We start from the raw sequence: 21,394 nt of genomic DNA on the forward strand, positions 1-21,394 counted from the left end.
TTGTTTCTGTTCCTACCCTACTAAACACATATCTGCATACCCTGACTCTGTTTTATCCCCTCTAGTCCATTCCCTTACTACCTACATCCATCTCAGTTCACACACTCTTGATCTTTTCAATGATTTCAAGTTCCCTGGCCCCAAGCATCCTATTTTCACCATGGATGTCCAGTCCCTATACACCTTCATCCTCCACCAGGAAGGCCTCAAAGCTCTCCCTTTCTTTCTGGACACCAGACCCAACCAGTTCCCCTCTACTACCACCGTCCTCCGCTTGACCGAACCTGTCCTCACTCTAAATAATTTCTCCTTCGGCCCCTCCCACTTCCTTCAAACAAAAGGTGTAGCCATGGATCCCAGCTATGCCTGCCTTTTTGTCCGCCGCATGGAACAGTCTATGTTCCAAGCCTATACTGGTATCGCTCCCCCAATTTTTCCTACACTACATCGACACCTGCATTGATGCTGCTTCCTGCACCCATGCAGAGTTTGTCAACTTCATCAACTTTGCCTCCAACTTCCACCCTGTCTTCAAATTTACCTGGTCCATTTCCAACACCTCCCTCCCCTTTCTCAGCCTCTCTGCATCCATCTCTGGAGACAGCTTATCTACTGATGTCTGTTACAAACCCACAGACCCTCACAGCTACCTGGACTATAGCTCTTCCCACCCTGTTACTTGTAAAAATGATATCCCCTTCTCTCAATTCCTCCGTATCCACCACATCTGCTCTCAGGATGATGCTTTTCATTCCAGAACAAAGGAGATGTTCTCCTTCTTCAAAGAAAGGGGCTTCCCTTCCTCCACCATCAATGCTGCCCTCAACCACATCTCTTCCATTTTGTGCAAGTCTGTTCTCACCCCATCCTCCTGCTACCCCACTAGGGATAGGGTTCCTCTTGTCCTCACCTACCACCCTACCAGCCTCCACATCCAAAACATAATTCTCTGTAACTTCCGCCATCTCCAGCTGGATCCCGCCACCAAGTACATCTCCCCCCCACCACCACCACTTTCTGCTTGCTGCCATTCAACTTCCTTGTCCATTTGCCCCTCCCCACTGATCTCCCTTCTGGCACTTATCCTTGCAAGTAGAACAAGTGCTACACTTCCTCCCTCACTACCATTCAGGGCCCCAAACAGTCCTTCCAGGTGAGGTGACGCTTCACCTGTGAGTTGGTCAGGGTCATATACTGTATCTGGTGCTCCCAGTGTGGCCTCCTGTATATCGGTGAGATCTGACGTAGACTGGGAGACCGCTTTGCCAAGCACCTACACTCTGTCTGCCAGAAGAATCGGGATCTCCCAGAGATTACCCATTTAAATTCCACTCCCATTCCCATTCCAACATGTCAGTCCATGGCCTCGTCTACTGTCGCGCTGAGGCCACACTCAGGTTGGAGGAGCAACACCTTATATTCCATCTGGGTGGCCTCCAACATTAATCTCTCGAACTTCTGGTATTGCCCCCCCCCACTTCCCCATTCCCGTTTCCCCCTCTTACCTTATTGCCTCCCTCTGGTGTTCCTCCCCCTTTTCTTTCTTCTATGCCCTTCTGTTCTTGCCTATTAGATTCTCCCTTCTCCAGCCCTGTATCTCTTTCACGAATCAACTTCCCAGCTCTTTACATCACCCCTCTCTTCCCCTCCCCCCCCCCCCCAGTTTCACCTATCACCTTGGGTTCCTTCCTCCCCTCCCCTGACCTTTTTAATCTGACTCCTCATCTTTTTTCCCCAGTCTTGATGAAGGGTCTTGGTCCAAAATGTTGACGGTACTCTTTTCCATAGATGCTGCCTGGCCTGCTGAGTTCCTCCAGCATTTTGTGTGTACTCCATGGTGTTAACATGATTTTGACAGAAAAGTGCACAAATGGGGCCCTGCATCGTTCCTTAACTTGTGAAGGTTGTGGCCATTGTCCTGTAAACACCGCACTGTAACCACACCTGGTGCTGGGAGGACCAAACAGCAGGCACTGGCAATAGGGGCACATTACCCTTCAGCGACACTGGTGTTGGGAAGACCACTTAGCGGTCACTAGGAACGAGCTGTACAGCGCACTTCAGCAACACTGGTGGTGGGAAGACCAAACAGCAATTACTGTCAACTGGGCATACAGTGATACTGGTAGTTCTGTCATTGTGTGTCATGTGGTATTACATGGGCAATCATGGTCTTTCCATGCCCATGATTAGTCTTGGCAAATTTTCCTACAGAAGTGGTTTGCCATTGCCAGCTTCTGGGCAGTGTCTTTACAAGATGGGCAACTCCCCCACCGCCACACACCCCGCAGCCATTATCAATACTGTTCAGAAATTGTCTGGCATCAGCGGACGCATAACCAGCTCTTGTGTTGTACATCAGCTGCTCATATAACCACCCACCTGATCGGTGTGTAAAGCAGGTGCTTCACTTTGCACAAGGGTGACCTGTGGGCTAGCCGAGGGAAAGAGTCCCTTGGGCCTCCTTTGGTAGGGACGTATCTCCACCCCACACTGGTGATAGGAGAACTGATTTAGTAGGTCATTGTCAATTGGATGACAATGCAGGTGGGAGGATTGGACAGCAGACACAAGACTGTAGATGCTGAAACCTAGAGAAACACAGAGTGAAGAAACTTGGGTCAAGCAGTGTCTGTGGAAGGGAATGAACAGTCAACGTTTTGGGTCTGGACCCTTTACCTGACGTGTTACTATCAACTGGCCGTACGCTGTCTAACAATGACACTGGTTGCAGGAGGATTGATTAGTAGGTCACTATTTTAACTAGGTGCACAGTGGATCACACTCACATTAGTGATGGTCAGACATTAATAATTACTGTCAGTAGGAACCACACAAAGCACTGGAGGAATGCAGCATCTGTGGAGAGTGGATAATCTTGGATGGTGACAGGGAGATGAGGAAAGAGGAGAGAGACTTGACAGATGTGACAAAGTGAGTTTGAGGGCAGAGTGGGAGTTGGCGGCAAAGTCAATGAAACTGATGAGCCAGCGCAGGGGTGCTGATAGGATCGACTGTGTAGCAGAGAAAGGGCGGGGGAAAGGCTTGGGACAAAGACTGCTCTACATAGCCTAAGGAAAGATGGGCGCAACTGGGGTCATGTTTGGTTTGGAGAAAGTTGGGGGGAGGGTGAACCAACCAAAGGAGGAGATTTTGAGGGTGAGGACCAGTTCTCCTAGACAGAGGGTGGGGGTGTGGTTGTTGATGTCAGGGAAATAGGTCGGGTCTGTTTCCCGGGAAGAAGTGACTTTCCTGTTGGGGGATGGATGTGTTATAGTGACTGTGCCTGGTGAAAGTGAGACAGTTAGGGCTAGGGAACTGAAAGCTGTTGAGATGTCATGGATGTAGCTGAAAGAAACTGGAATTGGTTTATTATTGTCATATGTACCAAGATGAGTGAAAAGTTTGTCTTGCATCCTGTCCGTACAGATCAAATTATTATAATATTTTGAGGTAGTGTAAGGGAAAGCAATAACAGAATTCCAAATTGTGCTGGGTGTGGGAATAAATTATGCCACTGAACATTATACTCTCATCCACATGCTCTAAGTCCTCAGAAAATGGTTTTAATCAAAGAAGAAACTTCCTTCAAATGTTCAGTTATTATCCAAGTATATATGCAAAATACAGACAGCCACAAAACAAAGAAAGCCATGGAATCCATTCAAAGAAGAACATCAAACACACCCCCCACAAAAAAAGAATGGCAACATGATATAGTCAACCCCACAAAAAAATCTAACAAAACATGCCAAATGGCAACAAGAACACCAACCCCCAAGCCCCCACCCCTCACACACAAAAAACTAACAAATTGTGACAACAGGAAAAAACAGGCAAAAGCACAGAATATAAAAACCCTAAAACTGAAACAGTCCACCGTGGAATTGATAGTCTAATCCATGCATCACAGAACTTCAGTAACATCCACTGACAACATTGAGAGCCAGCAGTTTGTTACCAATAATGACACCTCGAAATATTTCACCATGAAACACCCCTCGGGCAGAACGGTATTGGTTTATTGTTGTCACATGTACTGAGTTACAGGGAAAAGCTTGTCTGGTATACTGTTCATACAGATCAGATCATTACACAGTGCATTGGGGTAGAACAAGGTAAAACAATAACAATACAGAATCAAGTTTAACAGCTACCAAGAAAGTGCAGTGCAGGTAAACAATAAAATGCAAAATCATACGGAAGTAGATTGTAAAGACAAGGGCCCATCTCGTACTAGGGAACCTAGAAGCGATCCTTTAGCCTAATGGTGCATGCTTTCTTTGTGTGGGCACGTGGCTGAGTGGTTAAGGCATTGGACTAGCGACTTGAAGGTGGTGAGTTGGAGCCCCAGCCGAGGCGACGTGTTGTGTCCTTGAGCGAGGCACTTAAACACACATCGCTCTGCGATGACACTGGTGCCAAGCTGTGTGGGTCTTCCCTTGGACAACATCACTGTCGTGAAGAGGGGAGACTTGCAGCATAGGCAACTGCTGGTCTTCCATACAACCTTGCCCAGGCCTGCGCCTTGGAGACTGAAGACTTTCCAGACGCAGATCCATGGTCTCACAAGACTAACGGATGCATGCTTTCTGATTTACTATTTTCTACCCAAAAGGAGGGGGGAGGGGAGAGAATGAACAGTTCTGCATCTGCACCAAGCTGAATACTCAGCAGATTACATTAGAGAAGGGAAAGGCTGGTTTCGATTGTGTAGAAGGAATGAGTCATGAAAATGCAGAGAGAAAGAGAGACACGTTTCATTTTCCTTTCTTGAGCCTAATCCGGACCGATGTTCCAGTTGCGTAGGCATCTCTAGGCTTCCCTGAGTTGTGGCCAGGGTCCTATGCCCCCGGGGGGGGGGAGAAACAAGAGGAGGAGCGGACGCCAGTACCGGCTACAGCCGTTTGGTGGTGCTGTCGCTCTGCAGCTCGTCAGCATCTATTCGAGGAGCGGGCCTGAGGGGTCAGGGTGCAACGGAGCTGAGGGTCAAGAGTGCAAAATGGATGGGTGGTTTCAGAGTGCAAAGGGGGTGAGAATTCGGAGTGTGAGAAGATAATTATGGGAGGGTTCAGTCTAATAATGGTACATGGGCGCAGTGGTTAGAGTCTCTGGGACTGATCCTGACCTCCAATGATGCGTGTGTGTGTGTACACAGAGGCAGTACGCTCTCCCTGTGACCCCGTTGGGTTTCCCACCGGGTGCTACATTTCCCTCCCGCATCCCAACAACATCCAGGGTTGGTGGTTAAACGGCCGCTGTAAATCACTCGCTTAGTATTTGGGTGAGGAATTGAATTTAGGGACCAGTTGATGGGAATATGATGGGGAGTATGATAACGTGGAGAGAAAGGGTTGCAGGGAAAGTATTGGGGGATTGAGACTGCTCTGGGAGTCAGCTTGGACACGATGGCCTGAACAGCCTCACTTGCAGGAAAGAAGAAATCTAGGAAGAAATATAAAGAGGAAGGGAGCCAGTCAGACTGCACAGGGATGGGTCGAATCCGGTGATTCCCTACCCCACCCTGGTTACCGTTGTCCCGTCTTCCCCCAGAGCATGCGACTGAAACTGATCGCCAACAACAGCACGGTGGAGCGCCGTTTCAGCCCCTGGATCGGGGGCTCCATCCTCGCCTCGCTGGTGAGTGAACATCTGCTGGGGGCGGAGGTCGGAGAGAGGGGGTGTGGGTGGCTAGTACAGAGTGGAGGAGAGGAGGTGGTGATGATGGAGTGGGGTGTGGATAGTTGGATGGGGAGTTCGGAACAACGGTGGGGGCAAGGGGAGGTTGGGGAGGTAATATGGATGGGGATGGGGGGAGGAAGGAGATTGTTGAGTAGACAGTGGGTGGGATGTCGTTCAACATGGAAAAAAGACCCTTTGGCACGTCTAATCTGTGTTGGCCCAGATTCCCATCCAAACATCCCATTTGACCCATATGTCTCTAAACCTTTCCTATCCATGGATCTGTCTGAGTATCTTTCAGGTGTTGTTAATGTACAGTTCTTGGGTGTAAGCATATAATATAGTGCCCAAAATCTTGGCACAGTACTGTATTTGGTTAAAATAGGAATGTGATTGGGAAACAGAAATAATAACACTTAGCTTTGTATTAGTTCAGTAGTATTAAGTATTATTTGGTAACTGGAAAGACATAATATACAGTATTGTGCCTAAGCCTTTTGCATAGTACTGTATTTGTCAATGTGGAGTGGAGAGTGAGTTTGTAAATCTGGTGGGAGCAGAAGATACTGGGAATGGCGAGGGTGGTGCGCTGTGGGAGGGGTGAAGGGTGAGGTGCAGAGAGGGAATGTTGGGTGGGATTGAGGGGGCACAGGTGCGGACACACCCAGCCTTGAGACGCCAGACAAGGTAATTTAATCACAAACAATTGGATTATTGATCATTACAGAATGTCTCTCTGATGCTTCCCACTCCCTGCCCACTTCCCACTCCCAGTCTACAATAGAGACCCATTTCAGAATCAGGTTTATCATCACTCATATATATCATGAAATTTGTTGTGCACCTCCGTAAGGTCACCTCTCACCCCTTAAACTCCAAGGAATGAAGTCCTAACCGCTCAACCTCACTCCATAACTCAGGCAATCAAGTCCCGGCAATACCCTCATTGATCTTCTCTGCACTATATCCAGTTCCAAGGCATCTTTTTCACGGCGGGGTGACGAACACAGAATAATATCTACCCTCTCCGTTCAGTGGCCTGGCTGCTGAAGGCCAGTGTGCCAAAAGCTGCTCGTGGCACACCCGGAGCACTGCTGCTGCTGCCCTCTTGGCGTGCCCGGAAGCCACTCTCACTGCCCTCTCTGTGACTCCACTTTCAGGGAACCATGCGCCTGTACTCCCAGGTCCCTCTGTTCTACAACACTCCCCAGGACACAATTCATCACTGTGAAAGTCCTACCCTAATATGTCTTCTCAAAATGCAACTCCTTGCTCTTACCCGAATTAAACTCCACTTGCCATTCCTCAGCCCATTTATCCACTGATGAAGATCCCTCGGCAAAATCTGATAATCATCTTCAATATCAACGACAGCACCTATTCCAGATCTCCACAAAAGGCAGGGTCTCCCGGTGGCCTCCTATTTCAATTTGACTTCCCTTTCCCGTTCCGACATGTCTGAGAAGTAACTGCCTTTTCTACTGCCACCATGAGGCCACTCTCTGGGTGGAGGAGCAACACCTCATGTTCCATCTGGGTAGCCTCTAACCTGATGGCATGAACATCACTTACTCTAATTACTGGTTGTTTCTCCCCTCCCCCTGCTCTCATTTTTCCCCCATTCCACACTCTGTTTCCCCTCTTTTCTCTCCTCATCACCTGCACTTCACCTCCCCTTGGGTACCCTCCTCCTTCCCTTTCTCCAATGGTCCACTCTGCTCTCCTATCAATTCCTTCCTTTTCAGCCCTTTACCTCTTCAGTTTCCTACTTCACCCCCTCCCCACTCCCTTCACCTTCTTAATCTGGCTTCTGTTTCTCACCCCCCCCCAACTCTTCTTTTTTGGTCCTGATAAAAGGCTGACTGGTTTTTCCTCTCCATAGATGCTGCCTGACCTACTGAGTTCTTCCAGCATTGTGTGTGTGTGTGTTTCTCAAGATGTCCAGCATCTACAGGAGAAATATCTCTGGTATTTTAGCCTCGAATCTCGTGTGTGTTAGTCCTGTCAGTACACTCAGTAAATGTGGAAGCATTGGGTCTGGGGCCCAAGTCAGTCATCGGGAATGGCTCTGTGGGCCTGATACTACCACCCTCTCTCCCCACAGGGAACTTTCCAGCAGATGTGGATCTCCAAGCAGGAATACGAAGAGGGCGGGAAGCAGTGCGTCGAGCGAAAGTGCCCCTGAAGAGCAGGCACCCCTCCCTCCCCAACATCTGAGGGCAGGGTTGGGGATGGGGGTGAAGGACACCGGAATCTACTGGGAAGCTGACCTTTTCCTCTGTCCACCCAGCCCCATTCTCTCACCTTCCTCCAGCCCCTGTCCACTTCCTCCTCTCCCTTCCCCTTCCATTCCCCATACATGGGATCTTGACCCAGTGCTGGACTTGGATTCTGACCAGGCCCAGCCTGCTAGTTTGAGCTAGGTTCAGCCCAATCACATTACCATGAAGGGGTACCATGACCCAGATCCCTGGAATCGAGGAGCCTCCAGCCTGCAGCCTTTCAGCTGCCGTTTTGGGGAGGGATGGGTGGGCGGGAGAGGTCCTTTATGGCAGAGTGGTCACCCTTCACCCTCACAGGAAGATGCCAGTGATGAACGGAGCTGCCCTCACTCTGGATTACACAGAGTGAGGACATTTGGTCCAGTGGGTTCCTCCTGGAGTCGACACCCAACGAGAGCCAGCTCCCCACCCTCCCTTTTCCACATCAGCCCCTTCAGACATTGACTGTGACCTTGTAGGTGGTGATGGTCTCGTTGCAGGTCCTGATCTGGTTGGGGCAGTGGGAGAGTTTGCCTATCCCTCCTCTCCAGTACCCAGCCCCACCCCAGCCTGACCCACAGCTCATAGCCTGGCCTCGGCTTTATCAACGCTACCCTCCCACCCACCCTTGCCCACTCTCCTAACCATCCCTTGCCCAGGAATTCCACCAGGGAAGGTCTCTTCCTTCTGTCCTGTCCATGCTATCAGCTGCAATTGACACCAAGGCCAAGAAAGCTCACCAGCGCCTCTCCTTTTGCCTTACCAATTTTTATCAATGCACCATAGGAAGCATCCTGTCTGGATGTACCCTGGCTTGGTATGGCACCTGCTCAGTATGTGACCACAGGAAGCTGCAGAGGGTTGTGGACGCAGCTTGGAACATCACATCCCCTCCACGGATTCTGTCTAAACCTCTCACTGCCTCAGTGAAGCAGCCAACACAGTCAAGGACCTCACCTGCCCTGAGCATTCTTTCTTTCCCCCTCTCCCATTGGGCAGAAGATACGAAAGCCTGAAAGTGCGTACCACCGGGCCCAAGGACAGCTTGTAGGGCTGTTGAACGGAACTCGGGCACAATACGATGGAGGGTCACAGCCCACAGTGAGGTTTGTTTATTTCCAGGGCCCCCAGCATTTTGTATATGTCGCTGCAAATTTCCAGCATCTCGTGTCTACAATAAGGTGGACTCTTGGCTTCACAATTTATCTTGGCATGGCCCTTGCATTTTGTTGTCAGCCTGCACTGCACTCTCTCTGTAACACTACATTCTGTTAATGCTTTCCCCCGTACCACCTCAGTGCACTGATGTGATGAAATGACTGCACGCAAATCAGTTGTTCACTGTGCATCAGTACTTGTGACCATAATAAACCAATCACCAGTTTGAGCACCTAGCAGGTTTCGGGGATAGGTGTGGGATGAGATTTGACGGGAGGGGGAAATGGCCTGCTCTTTGCCCATTCTCTCAACACAGCCCACCCTGGGCGGGACTCAGTAGATCGCAGGCTGACTCCAGGGTTCACTGGAGGCCACAGGCAAACTGCCGAGGAACCACTGCCTGATTTGGCCATCTTCCCCTGATTTGGGAAGAACAACAGACGATCCTGTTGGAGGAGCCAGGGAGATGTGGCATGGCAGAATAAATGAGATTGGAGGCCAGCACGGAGTGGATGGGCCAAAGGGCCTGCTTTGGTGATTGGTCTGTTTCCTCCTGAGCCAGGTTTCTGCCCAGTGATTTCCCAGAGCGCTTCCTTGCCCAGTTAGATCATCCATGTTGTGGAACCATTAGCATTACCTCCCCTCCCCGTATATCAAAGAGGAGGTGGGGGGGGCGGGGTTGATGGCACACTCCCTAGTTCAGGGGAATGGTGAATGAGACCCCAACCTTTGCTGGGCGACAGCGGCAATGAGAGGGAGGGAGGGAATTGGAACCTGTTTATTGTCGTCACACGTACATCAAATCAGTGAAATGAGTCCTTGGCGTCAAATCCAATCAGTGAGGATTGTACCTGGCAGCCCACAAGTGTCGCCACACTTCCAGTGCCTTGCCTACAACTCGCTGACCCCAACTTGTACATGCTTGGAACATGGGAGGAAGTTGGAGTACTCTCCCCCCCCCACCAAAAAAATGTAACGGAAATTCCGTATAAACTCTTTATAGACAGCGCCGGGAATTGAACCCTGATCGGTGAATCGCTGGTGATGTAAACGATTGTGCTAAGCGGTATGCCACCCGAATAGATCGTTCCATACATAACACTTCAAGGAAAGAAAAGATTAACAGAATGGGGCAAATGTTTGTGTTAGTTCAATGTCGGTCTATGACCTCCTATTGCGCCAAGAGGAGGCCATTCTCAGGGTGAAGGAGCAATACCTTATCTTCCGTCTGGGTAATATCCAACTTGGTGGCATAAATATTGACCTCCTCTTGGCAAAAAAAAAATCTCCCTCCCCCCCCCTTCCATTCCTCACTCTGGCTTTTTACCTCTTCTAACCTGCCTATCTCTTCCCCCGGTGTCCCTCCTTCTCTTTCCCCTGTAGTGCACTCTGCTCTTCTATCAGATTCCTGCCTCTCCAGCCCTTTACCTTTCCTACACACCGGGCTTCACCTATCACCCTCCAGCTATCCTCCTTCCCCTCCCCTACCTTTTTATTCTGGTGTCTGCCCCCTCCTTTTCCAGTCTTGGTCCGAAACGTCGACTGTTCATTCATTTCCGTAGATGCTGCCTGACCTGCTGGGTTCCTCCAGCATTTTGTGTGTGTTGCGTCGAATAGCGCTGCAGTTACAGAGAAAGTGCGGCGCAGGGCACACGATAAGGGTTTTTTTAAAAGGCCACGACGAGGTCGATCAAGGGTACATCTTTAGGGTTTCTAGAGGGCATGCATTGAAGGTGAGAGGGGATGTGAGGGGTGAGTTTTTTACTCAGAGAGTGGTGGATGTCTGGAATGCGCTGCCTGGTATGGTGGGAGAGGCAAATACATTAGAGACTTTTAAGAGACATTTGGATAGGCACATGGATGTGAGGAAGATGGAGGGATATGGACGTGGTGTACGGAGGAGGGATTAGTGTTTGGGAGTTTTTGGTTTGCTTTTTAGCTGGTACAACACAACATGGTGGGCAGAATAGCCTGTTTCTGTGCTGCTCTCTTCTATGCACCAGAGATCCACTCAAGAGTCTGATAACAGTGGGGTAGGATCTGTCCTTGAGCCTGGCGGTACGTGTTCTCCTGCCCGGTGGGAGGGGAGGGGAGAGGGTATATCCATGGTCGGAAGCATCCTTGATTATGTTGGCTGCTCTCGAGTCCCGAGGAATCGGGGGGGTGTAGACGATGGACGGGAGGCCGGTGTGCCTGAAGGGGTCGTTGGAGTGATGCCCCTGCCCCGCCTGGGGCAGGACCACCGAGGACGAGGCCCGTTGGCTTGACGGGAAGAAGCATGTCAGGAGAGAGGACTGACTGACTGAGCTGGAGCCGGGGGCTCCCGTCTAATCCTGCCGGTACTTGGTACAACTCCAGCCGGTTCCCCACCTCCGGGTGGGAGCTCGTAGCTCCTGTTTCGGAAGCTCTCCCCGATTTACTGGCCGGCCAGTCGTCGGGGTTTATCAGGGACATTTCTCCGTGGATTAGCCCCCCCCCCCCCCCCAGGCAACGCATGATCGTCGCCTACTATGGTTTGAGGATCAGGTGGAGCTTAGACCATAATGCGCAGGAGCAGAATTAGGCCATACGGCCCATCAAGCCTGTTCCGTTATTTATCCCCCGCTTACGGAAATCACCCAGGGTTCTCTCTCAGAACCCCATCCACCCCATTGGAGGTAAAGTCTTTTATCGAGACCTTCTTCCACCATTCATTGTGGCGGGAGAGTGTCCTGTGTCTCGCTGAAGGAGGGAGGGCGCGGGTCGCGACCCCCTAGTTAGTGACAGCCCCAGCTCCCTGTCTTCGTCCTTTGTTTCCCCAGGCCTTTGGAAACGGAATAATGATGGTCCCCTTCTTTAATCCGTTTTCAAAGGAGTCCTAGTCGGTGATCACAGCAAAACATTACTATCATTCACCATTCACAACGAAAACTTTGAAATTACAGCTCGGCCATCGCCATTCAGAATGCCCCGGGGTCACAGCGTCGTCCACCAGTCCCAGAAACACCCCATTGTGGGGGGGGAAGAAAGAGAGAGAGGCCCGTGTCCTTGTCTCTGCCCCCTCAAGAGAGTGATCTGTGACCTTGACTCTACCCCTCCCCCGAGAGAGGCCTGTGCTCTTGTCTCTGTCCCACACGAGTGATCTATGACCTTGTCTCTGTCCCCCACGAGAGAGAGAGAAAACAGTGCCCTTGTTTCGGTCCCACCAAGACAGAGAGAGACCTGTGCCCCTGCCTCTGCTCCCCAATAGAAAGAGAACGGTACCCTAGTCTCTGTTCTCTGTCCCCAAGACGGAGACCTGTGGCCTGGGCCTCTGCCTCCCCAAGAGCGAGAGAACAGTGGCCTCTCTGCCCCCCAAGAGGAAAGAACAGTTCCCTTGTCTTTGCCACTCTCCCAAGAGGGAGAGAACAGTGCCCTTGTTCCTGCCCACTCCGAGAGAAAGAGAACTGTGGCCCTTGTCTCTGCAACCCCCCAAGAGCGAGAGAACAGTGCCCTTCTGTCTGCCCCCCAAGAGAGAGAATAGTGTCCTTGTCTCTGATCCCCCCCCCCCGAGAGAGACCTGTGCACTTAAATCTTCCCCCTCCACTCCTTGAGGAAGAGAAGTGAGACCCATGTCCTTGATCTCCTGGAGAGAGACCTATGTTCTTGTCTTCCCCAGGGAGAGAGATTTTATTCCCCACAGGAATGGGTACTCATTTGCCCTGTGCCCTGCCCTCCCCCTCCCCCCCCGCCCGGATTAATCTTTACAGTCTCGCCTCAGACTCCTTCCCCGTCGATCCCCGGCCTCCGATGGGTGAGCAATGCGCAATGGTGAGGCGGTAACCCCGTTGTCGGGGCCCGTTCCAATCCGCAGTCCCTTCCCCAGGTTACGACTGCCAGTTGTGGATGCGGCCCCGCGATCACAGAGCGAGTGTCTGAGAGAATGGAGGGTGGATTTGCTTCCGTGGCGGCGCTGCGGACATCTCCAGCTGGGCGGGGTGGCGACGAGGAGTCTGTGTCCGGAATTCGGACGACTCCGGTTTCCAGACGTCTCTCCGGATCGGAACGGAACCCGGGGAATGACCTGTAACGGATCTACCTGAATCGCAATAGAAGCCGCCCCGGTTTCTCCTTCCTCCCTCGACTCGTGGCGAACGGACTGAACCTCTTCTCCCACCCTCTCTCCGTTCAAGATCCCATTAACCCGTCTGGATGGCCCGGATTAAGGGATGATGCTGCTGGGAGTAACCTCTGCTCCAAATATTCCCCCGGCCTCCACCTCTTGGCCTCTCAATTACCACAACCCATCGGATAGGGACGCCTCCTGTTGTAACCTGACCCCACCCAAAGCGCCCTTTCCCTTTCCTTCTCTGTGAATCGTATCTTGCCCTTTGTGAACATTTTAAGTGATAAAGCGTGATATTTTAATACTTCCGTTATGATTCCATTGTTCTGGCTTCTCCATCATCCCCAATTTTAATCCCTGGACTGTTGGGGGCTCTGCCTTGAACTTCCTGGACCTGAGCTCCGGGACACTCCCCACTTCGCCGTGAAACAGAACTTCAGGACATTCAGTTGAACACACACACACACACACACACACACACACTCACTCTCTCTCTCTCTCTCTCCCTCTCTCTCTCTCTCTCTCCCCCTCTCTCCCTCCCTCCCCTGGAAAATCCCAGCAGGTCCGGTAGCATCTATGGAGGGGGAAGTAAGTGTCGACGTTTTGGGCCGAGGCCCTTCATCGAGAATGGGACGTCCTGGTGATCGAAACGGATCCGAAACGTTGACTCCTTAGGTGCTGCCTGACCTGCTGAGTACCTAGAGCGATTTTGTGTCCGTTGCTCTGGATCTCCAGCATCTGCAGAATCTACTGTATGTGGTTCACTTCCACTGGCGGCTCGGGAAGGGATTCCGAGCCGCACACGGGTCGGGCAGGCCCACTGTAGGGGGAGATGGACAGTCGACGTTCCGGGTCGAGACCTTTGACACCGCAAAGGTTCAACACCGCACCTCGGAGACGCATTGACATCTCAGCAAGTCTAATTAAGGACCAAAGCTCGGTAAAATAAACAGAGTTTCCGCGTCCCTTTGTGGAAATTTTGTACAAGGAATTATCTGATAATCCGACGGTTCCGAGAGCTCCGATTGGGTATTGGTACTGCACTCGGTTCCCACTCATTGGAATCCTGGATTTACTGGAAATTAATCGCATGGCCGTGTCGTATCTAAAATGCAAATGTTGGGGTTGTTATACATGTGCGTATGGGCTACGCCGATAGTCGCGCAGCACGGAAACGAGCCATGCAGTCCAACTCCGCTACGTGGACTAAAATGCCCATTCTAGACCCGCGGGGGAGTCAGATTCGTCGCCGTCTTCCTCTTCTTCCTTCTCCTCTCCTCTTCTTCCTCCGCTCCTTCTCCTCTTGATGGCGGTTGGCAGTCCAATTTGAAGGTGTATTACCGTCATCTTCCAAACATAAAACTGATTCCAGTGTCAACTGCACCAGGAATTTACCGCACCTCAAAGTAGTGCTGAACCTAGAGGACGTCCTGTATTTCCTGGCCAGCCGAGAACAGCAGCAGTGACCGGAATGTTCTCTCCTCTCCAGCCTATTGAACTCCCGGACCGCTTTCCAATGTGCGGCCAGCGATCACGGGGCACTCCCGACTGTTGTCCTCTGAAGCTAGCACCCGAACTCCAAATCCTCTTCGTGATTAAGAGAATCGGGCAGGGCTGGGGGCGGGGGGCGGATATCGGGTTCGCAGGGACGGCAATATGCCAGGATCAATACTCATTGATTGAATAGGACAGAATGCCGGTCACTGAAATAGGGAAGGTCGAGTTGCAGACTAGGACAATTGCTGCAATTCATATCCAAGATAATCCAAGTGAAGAGGTTAAATAATGTAGGGATAAGGCTCCTGATGTGTTGGAAACCAGCTGCAGCCAAAAACTCGTGTCATTCACTCCCTGTCTGCCGCTCGCTTTAAACCACGCGCCACTCGCTCCCTGAGACCAACTTCAAACCAGCCGACGGGGTCTTTTCCAGTTTCCGCATTCCCCCTTCCTCTCGACCACGGCCCTCCTCAACCCCTCCCCTCTGGACGCAATTAATCACAAAGCAAATTTCTTTTACGCCTTTATACCAATACGTTTCTTAACATGTATTCTCTCCATAATTGCAACTCCAAAATCTCATAACTCGCGACCCAGAACCATTTCCCACGTAACAGAGTCACAGAAAACGACTCTATGTACTATGGGAGGGGGAAGTAAACAGGGTGATGGGGGGGAGGGGGAGGAACTGGGGAGATAGGAGGAGAGAAAGGGGATAAAGGAGCTGCTGGAAAATGGAAATCCCGACATGTCAGTCCATGGTCTCCTCTACCGCCGCCATGAGGCCGCACTTAGGTTGGAGGAGCAACACCTTACATTACGCGCAGGTCGACCCCAACCTCGTGGCATGAACATCGATCTCTTGAAGTCTCGAACTTCTTGTAGTTGTTGCCTCCCCCCCACCCTTCACCATTCTTGTTTCCCTCTCTCCTTATCTCCTTACCTGCCCATCACCTCTCTCAGATAGCTCTCCTCCTCCTCTTTCTCACACGGTCTTCTACCCTCTGCTATCAGCCATTTATCCCTCTCACCAATCAACTTCCCAGTTCTTCACTCCCCCCCTCCCGGTTTAACGTATCACGTTCTACTTCTTCCTCTCCTCCCCCCACCTTCTTACTCTGACCTCTCCCTTCCTTTCCGGTCCCGATGAAAGCTGTTGGCTTCGACTCATTTCCATAGGTGCCGCCTGACCGGCTGAGTTTCTCCAGCATTTTCTGTCTGTTGCTTGGGTTTCCAGCTTCTGCAGATTTTCTCTGCTGGAAATTCCAATGTTCAAGCCAGGGGGAACATGAGGTGCTGATACGGCCGCCCCCCTCCCCCCACAACCCAGCTTGAGTTTGCCCTCGCCTTGGCGGTGGAGGAGGCCGAGGACAGAGAGGTCTGTGGGGGAAGGGGCGGGGTATTAAAATGGCCCCGAGCTCCAGTTAACGATGGGAGGGGGAAGGGGAATAAGGGATGAGACGAGATGGAAAGACGGGGAAAAGTTGGGGTTTGGGAGACAGAGAGAGATTGGCCATCTCCTCTCCGTTCAATCCCGATGCCAGGTCTCGAACCCGAAACGTCGACAGTTCCTTGCACCCTGCAGAACGCCAGATTCCTCCGGCAGTTCTTTGCTCCGCCCACAATCCCTTGGGTCTTCCAATGTCTATGGCGTTAGTTGGGAGCTCCATCCTCCCCCCCGGGATCAGCATCCGACGAGGATTCACCCTCGGCCGTTTCTTCCAGTAGTCCGGGAAGCCTCTGCAAGATGGCACTGAGGGTGGCGTTGAGGGCCCCCACCGCCCGTACCAGTTGTCCCAGGGTCCTAGCCTGTTCCTCCAGCAGGCGCCCATTGGCTCGCAAGAGGGCAATCTGCTCTTCCGATTGGATGCAGGAGGGGCGCGGGTCATTCTGGGATGATTGGGTGGGGGTGAGCGTCACATAGTCTTCAATTTCTGTGGGGAGGGAGGGTGGAGTTAGTGAAGTTATGAAGGCCTGGGATATAGTTGGTGACCCATGGGGGTGGGGTGGGGGTTTAAAAAAACGAACGCCGAGGCTTTAACTAAGAAAAGAATTAGGGAGGAGTCGGGGGTCTAGAATTCATTGTCCGAGCCGGAAAAGTTTACTGGAAGACCAGTCAACAACAGAGTTGAATGAGTTGGGTTGGAAAGCACTTTCCTTGACTAACGCATATAGAATGGGCCGAATAGCCTCCTGGTGGACTTTCATTTCTTCACGATTCCAACGTCTGCGAAATGTGTAGACGCATTTCTGCTTTGGGCTGTGAGTTCTGGACCCTCATCTCCTCCTAAAGCAGCTCAGTGACGTAGTGGTTAGCACAGCGCTTTACAGTACAGTCATTGCGGATTTAATCCCAGCCGCTGCATGTAAGGAGATAGTACTTTTCCCCCGTGGCCTCATCGGTTTCCTCCGGGTGCTCCTATTTCCTCCCACATTCCAACGACCTACTGGTTGGTAGGTTAATTGGTCATTCTAAATTGTCCCGTGATTAGGCTAGGGTTGATCTGGAGGATTGCTGGGCAGCGCGGCTCAAAGGGCCGGAAGGCCTATTCTGCGCTGTCCCGCAATAAATAAAAATAGTAAATAAATTTCCTCCCTAATTCTCCCCTTAGACAAAAACTTGAAGAGCTCGGCTTTTTGACCCCATGGGAAAAATTGGGAGATCAAAGGACTGATATAGGGGTGGGAGGGCCTTCTGGAAAGTGGGGGGGGGGCGGGATGGCCTGAGCAGGAGCAGAGTCTGTGAATGGACAACGTTTCCGGACTGCTCAGTGTCCGGGAGAACCTTCTGCTGGTGCGGCCCCGCGGGGTAAGGGCCGAGGCGGGCTTGTTGATCGGCGTACTTGGGCGGAAACATAGACACTGGGTTGACCTAAAGGTGGGGCCTAGCTCATAGGCATAGCAGAGTGGACTTACTGAAATAACACACCACTCTAGAGAGAGTCCGTACCGATCATTTACACCGATCCCATTTCAATCTCCCCACACTCCCATCAACTCCCTCCAGACAGGGTTGCGAGGGAGGGGAGCGGTGATGGCGACTGCGGCTGATCAACACAGAGCGACCCGACACGTCGATTGCGACGTGGAAGGAGATTGGAGAGCAGAGTCGAAAAGTTTGAAAGATTGGGATGGCGAGCTGTGGTTTAGCTGTCTGTTCAGTGAAGGGTGAACGGCAGTGGGTGGGAGTTCGGGCCACAGCGCAGTCCGATGTACTCGTCTCCGATGACCTGGGCCTGTGATACTGCAGCAAGTAAGCTCCTCATTGTACCCGTACAGACTTGTACGTATCAACAAACTCGACTGTGACGTTGATCCAGATTTCAGGGTGTGTATGGAGTGTGGGGAGTGTCAGAGGAGTGGGGTGTGAAGGGTGTGCGTGGGGGCGATGTGTGAGAGATGGTTGTGTGTATGGAGAGTGTCAGAGTGCGTGAAGGCGGAGCGGCGGGTTCTGAATGTGAGGGGATAAGGGGAGGGAGTTTTTGTGAGAATTGTGGTTCCTTAAGTTAGCTTTAACCGGGAGTGGAAATTGGGATAAGCTCCACTACCTATTAAATGGCTGCGTCTCGAACAGCCTCTGACAACCAAGTCCAGCTCCTGGCCTTCACGCGTGGCTTAGCTACTGAGCCCTGCGGAACAATTTCTAGTGACAGGAGAAGGGGCAAAGGCAGGTTACTGGCACCTTAAAACCCGTCGCTTCAGGCAGATGGGACTCGTCAGAGTGGTTGGTAGCTCACCCAGGAAAAGGAAAACTCTGGTCTCCAAGCTCCGCTGCCTTGTGGGTGTACCCAGTCGTGGGAAAGCCTTCGGGAGCAAACCCCGGGGGAGAAATCCGCAGCTGGGGTCCCTAGCGCTGACTGGCGACTCCTGCTGCCAAAGTGTACCAGCCGTTCCTTTGCCTTCATCAGCTGTGCGGAGGCGGCGAGCTTGCTATCCATATTGTACTGCTCTGGTCGGTGTATCACGTAGAAAGCTGGGACACAGCACCCATGGGCAACCCGACCTCTGCTGAGGTGGGGGGGGGGGAATGAGGGTGTGCATGTGAGAGAATGAAGGACGGCTGTTTCGTATGCGGGGATTGTATACGTCTGTGTTGCGAGGGAAATGAGGGGTGAGAGAGTGCGTGGGGTAGGCAGGTGTGCGTTTTCTGCTGCAAGTGTGTTTGAGAGGAATGGGGACGTGTGTGGGGGGGGGGATCCGGGTGTTTTCTATACCTGTACATGCAGTGAGCTCCTCGTTGCTCCGGTAACCGCGGCGACAGCGGCAGGTGCCGGCGCTTCCCACCCAGTCGCCCTCGCTGCCACAGAACATCTTGAGTGGGACGGAGTCGTCCTCGGCGTTGGACACGCAGAAGCCGGCCGCCACCACCAGCGAGGACGGCCCATCGCCCGTTGCCACCTCGGGGAAGTGGGCCAGATTGGCGACGGTGGCCGGGCATCTCTTGAAGTAGACCCGGACGGAGAGCAAGTTGACGCACGCCCCCCGGTCCCGGAAAGCCAGCCTGAAGCCGGCCTTGGAGAGCGGCCACACCCTCACAGTGACCCTGTTCACCTGGCCGCCGCTCCCTAGGCTGAAGACGTGCTCGGCTCCCACCTCCTGCACCTTGGCGTACGCCGCTCTCAGCTGTTGGGCGCCGGCGGCCGGCACTGTCTCCTCAGAGTCCGACTGGCGGTAGTAGAGGGTGAAGGTCTCCCGGCAGAAGCCAGCGGCCCCCTGGAAGGACGTGCAGTCCCGGACGGAGAACCTCAGGTCCACGTAGACCAGTCGAGCCTCTCCCCGCCGCATAAAGCTACTGCGCAGCCAGTTGTCCTGGTTCGGAAGCTCCACGTTGCATACCCGGTACGTCCGTGTGGTCTGGAAATTTTTGTCCACGGCCACAGCCTCTTCCCACTGCCAAGAGAGACAGAGGAAAAAATCAATCCCACTAGATAAAAACACTCGAATAGGATCTGGGGAGGCCGGAAGCATCTCGCAGTCACGCAATGTACAAATCAGGATGGATGATGATAAACCGTTGCCACTAACAGAGGCGTCCAAGACCAGGGGGCGTAGGTTCCAGCTACGAGATTTGGGCCGCTTTTCCCATTCAAATTGCTCAAACAGAAAATAAGTGATGTTCCTTCTAATTTGTGATGATCAGTGTATGCAAAAATCTTGTGCTGTGCAATTTTTTTTTGCTCTGTGACGATATGAGCGTGCTGAGTGTTTAAGTTGAACTAAACCTAAAGCTTTTCTTAGGATAACAAACTACCAAGTCCAGTTAGTTGTTCATTGTTTAAAATAAATAAAACAACTGTCAGTAAGAACTGTGATCTCCGCTGGGTTTCATCGTTTTCGCTCTTGTTCATCTGCACTCTTGCAAAACATACGTAGCAGGCCTATAGCGGGTAATAAAGGATTTTCACGCCGGAGCTTTTGCACACCATCCATATGTGATTTGTTCGCTAAATGATGCTTTAAAAAGTCAAGTTTCCAAATATCATTCTACTTCTTCTCACTTACAAATTCCCCAGCAACTTTTGCATCTCCACAACACCGGTTTTTGTATTGTGTGTAAATATTTCTCGTAGCTGCTCGTTCCTGACCTCATGGGTCTTCGGAGTAGCAGTTTCTTCTGTTTCCCTTTAAATTAACTAGCAGTTCTTTTGGGCTTCCTTGGAATTTGACACAGTGCGTCAATAATTTCTTCAATAAAAACAGTATAAATAAGCCAGTTCTAAAATCTGCGTCCACATCGGGCAACGAAAAATGAAATGCGATTGTGTACGATCGTCAAGTATACTTAACATGCCAACAACGGTAGAGGGTGACAACCGTTTCAGTGCATTTTAAATTCCTTTGTGCACTCGTAGCCAGGGATGTGTGCACACACGCACACCTTAGAGGGTACATTACAAACACAGTCCAGTTGCAGAATCGACGAACGGGGTCTAATGGCTCATTCAGGAAACAGGGTCTGGTTGCCCAGTCATTGAACAGGGTCCAGTTGATCAATCAGCGAACAGGGCCTGGTTGCCCTGTCGGCGAACAGGGTCTAGTTGCCCTATCGGCGAACAGGGTCTAGTTGCCCAATCAGGGAACAGGGTCTAGTTACCCTGTCGGCGAACAGGGTCTAGTTGCCCAATCCGGGAATAGGGTCTAGTTGCTCAATCAGGGAACAGGGTCTAGTTGCTCAATCAGGGAATAGGGTCTAGTTGCTCAATCAGAGAACAGGGTCTAGTTGCTCAATCAGGGAACAGGGTCTAGTTGGAGCAGAGATATGTACAGATACATGAACAGTCGAGAAGTGGAGGGATATATATCATGTGCAGGCATATAGTTTAATGTCACCGCGTTCCGCACAGAGATGATGGGCCGAAGTGCCTGTTCCTATACTGAACTGTTCTGTATTCTATGTAATTATCCTCAGTCTCTGGTCAGCATCACTTCCTCTGAAGTGACTCCACGAAAATAACGAGAGAACGACCCCATCTCCTCGGTCCCACCGTACCGGGGAGCTTCAGGAGGCGGGGACAGGGAGGGGCTCAGGGGTCAATACAGCTCTGTCAATTGGAAACAACAGGAATTCTGCAGATGCTGGAAATTCAAGCAACACACATAAAAGTTGCTGATGAATGCAGCAGGTCAGGCAGCATCTCTAGGAAGAGGTACAGTCGACGTTTCGGGCCGAGACCCTTCGTCAGGACTGTACAGGACTTCGACGGTACCTCTT

At 51.7% G+C, this 21,394-nt stretch overlaps 2 protein-coding genes across 6 annotated transcripts in view; one reads left to right on the plus strand and one right to left on the minus strand.

Moving 5' to 3' along the window:
• The window catches only part of LOC140197837 (actin-like protein 6B), a 61,723-nt gene extending 47,594 nt beyond the window's left edge, over positions 1–14,129 (plus strand). For 2 of the 4 annotated variants that reach the window (XM_072258321.1, XM_072258322.1), the window contains 2 exons: positions 5,554–5,640; positions 7,787–14,129. In XM_072258321.1, coding sequence (XP_072114422.1) covers positions 5,554–5,640; positions 7,787–7,867 — 168 coding nt within the window. In that variant the 3' untranslated portion in view covers positions 7,868–14,129. Of the gene's footprint in view, positions 1–5,553; positions 5,641–7,786 lie in introns of those variants that run through there. The other 2 variants (XM_072258323.1, XR_011886035.1) reach the window with 2 other exon arrangements.
• Positions 14,130–15,205: 1,076 nt separating this feature from the next.
• LOC140197839 (ephrin type-B receptor 3-like) overlaps positions 15,206–21,394 on the minus strand; it is a 55,099-nt gene continuing 48,910 nt past the window's right edge. For both annotated transcript variants that reach the window (XM_072258329.1, XM_072258328.1), the window contains exons 3-4: positions 18,897–19,572; positions 15,206–16,616 (exon numbers count right to left, since the gene is read on the minus strand). In XM_072258329.1, the coding sequence (XP_072114430.1) occupies positions 16,336–16,616; positions 18,897–19,572 (957 nt within the window). In that variant the 3' untranslated portion in view covers positions 15,206–16,335. The remainder of the gene's footprint in view (positions 16,617–18,896; positions 19,573–21,394) is intronic.

The sequence above is a fragment of the Mobula birostris genome, chromosome 5 (genome assembly GCF_030028105.1).
Source record: "Mobula birostris isolate sMobBir1 chromosome 5, sMobBir1.hap1, whole genome shotgun sequence".
NCBI lineage: Eukaryota > Metazoa > Chordata > Chondrichthyes > Myliobatiformes > Myliobatidae > Mobula > Mobula birostris.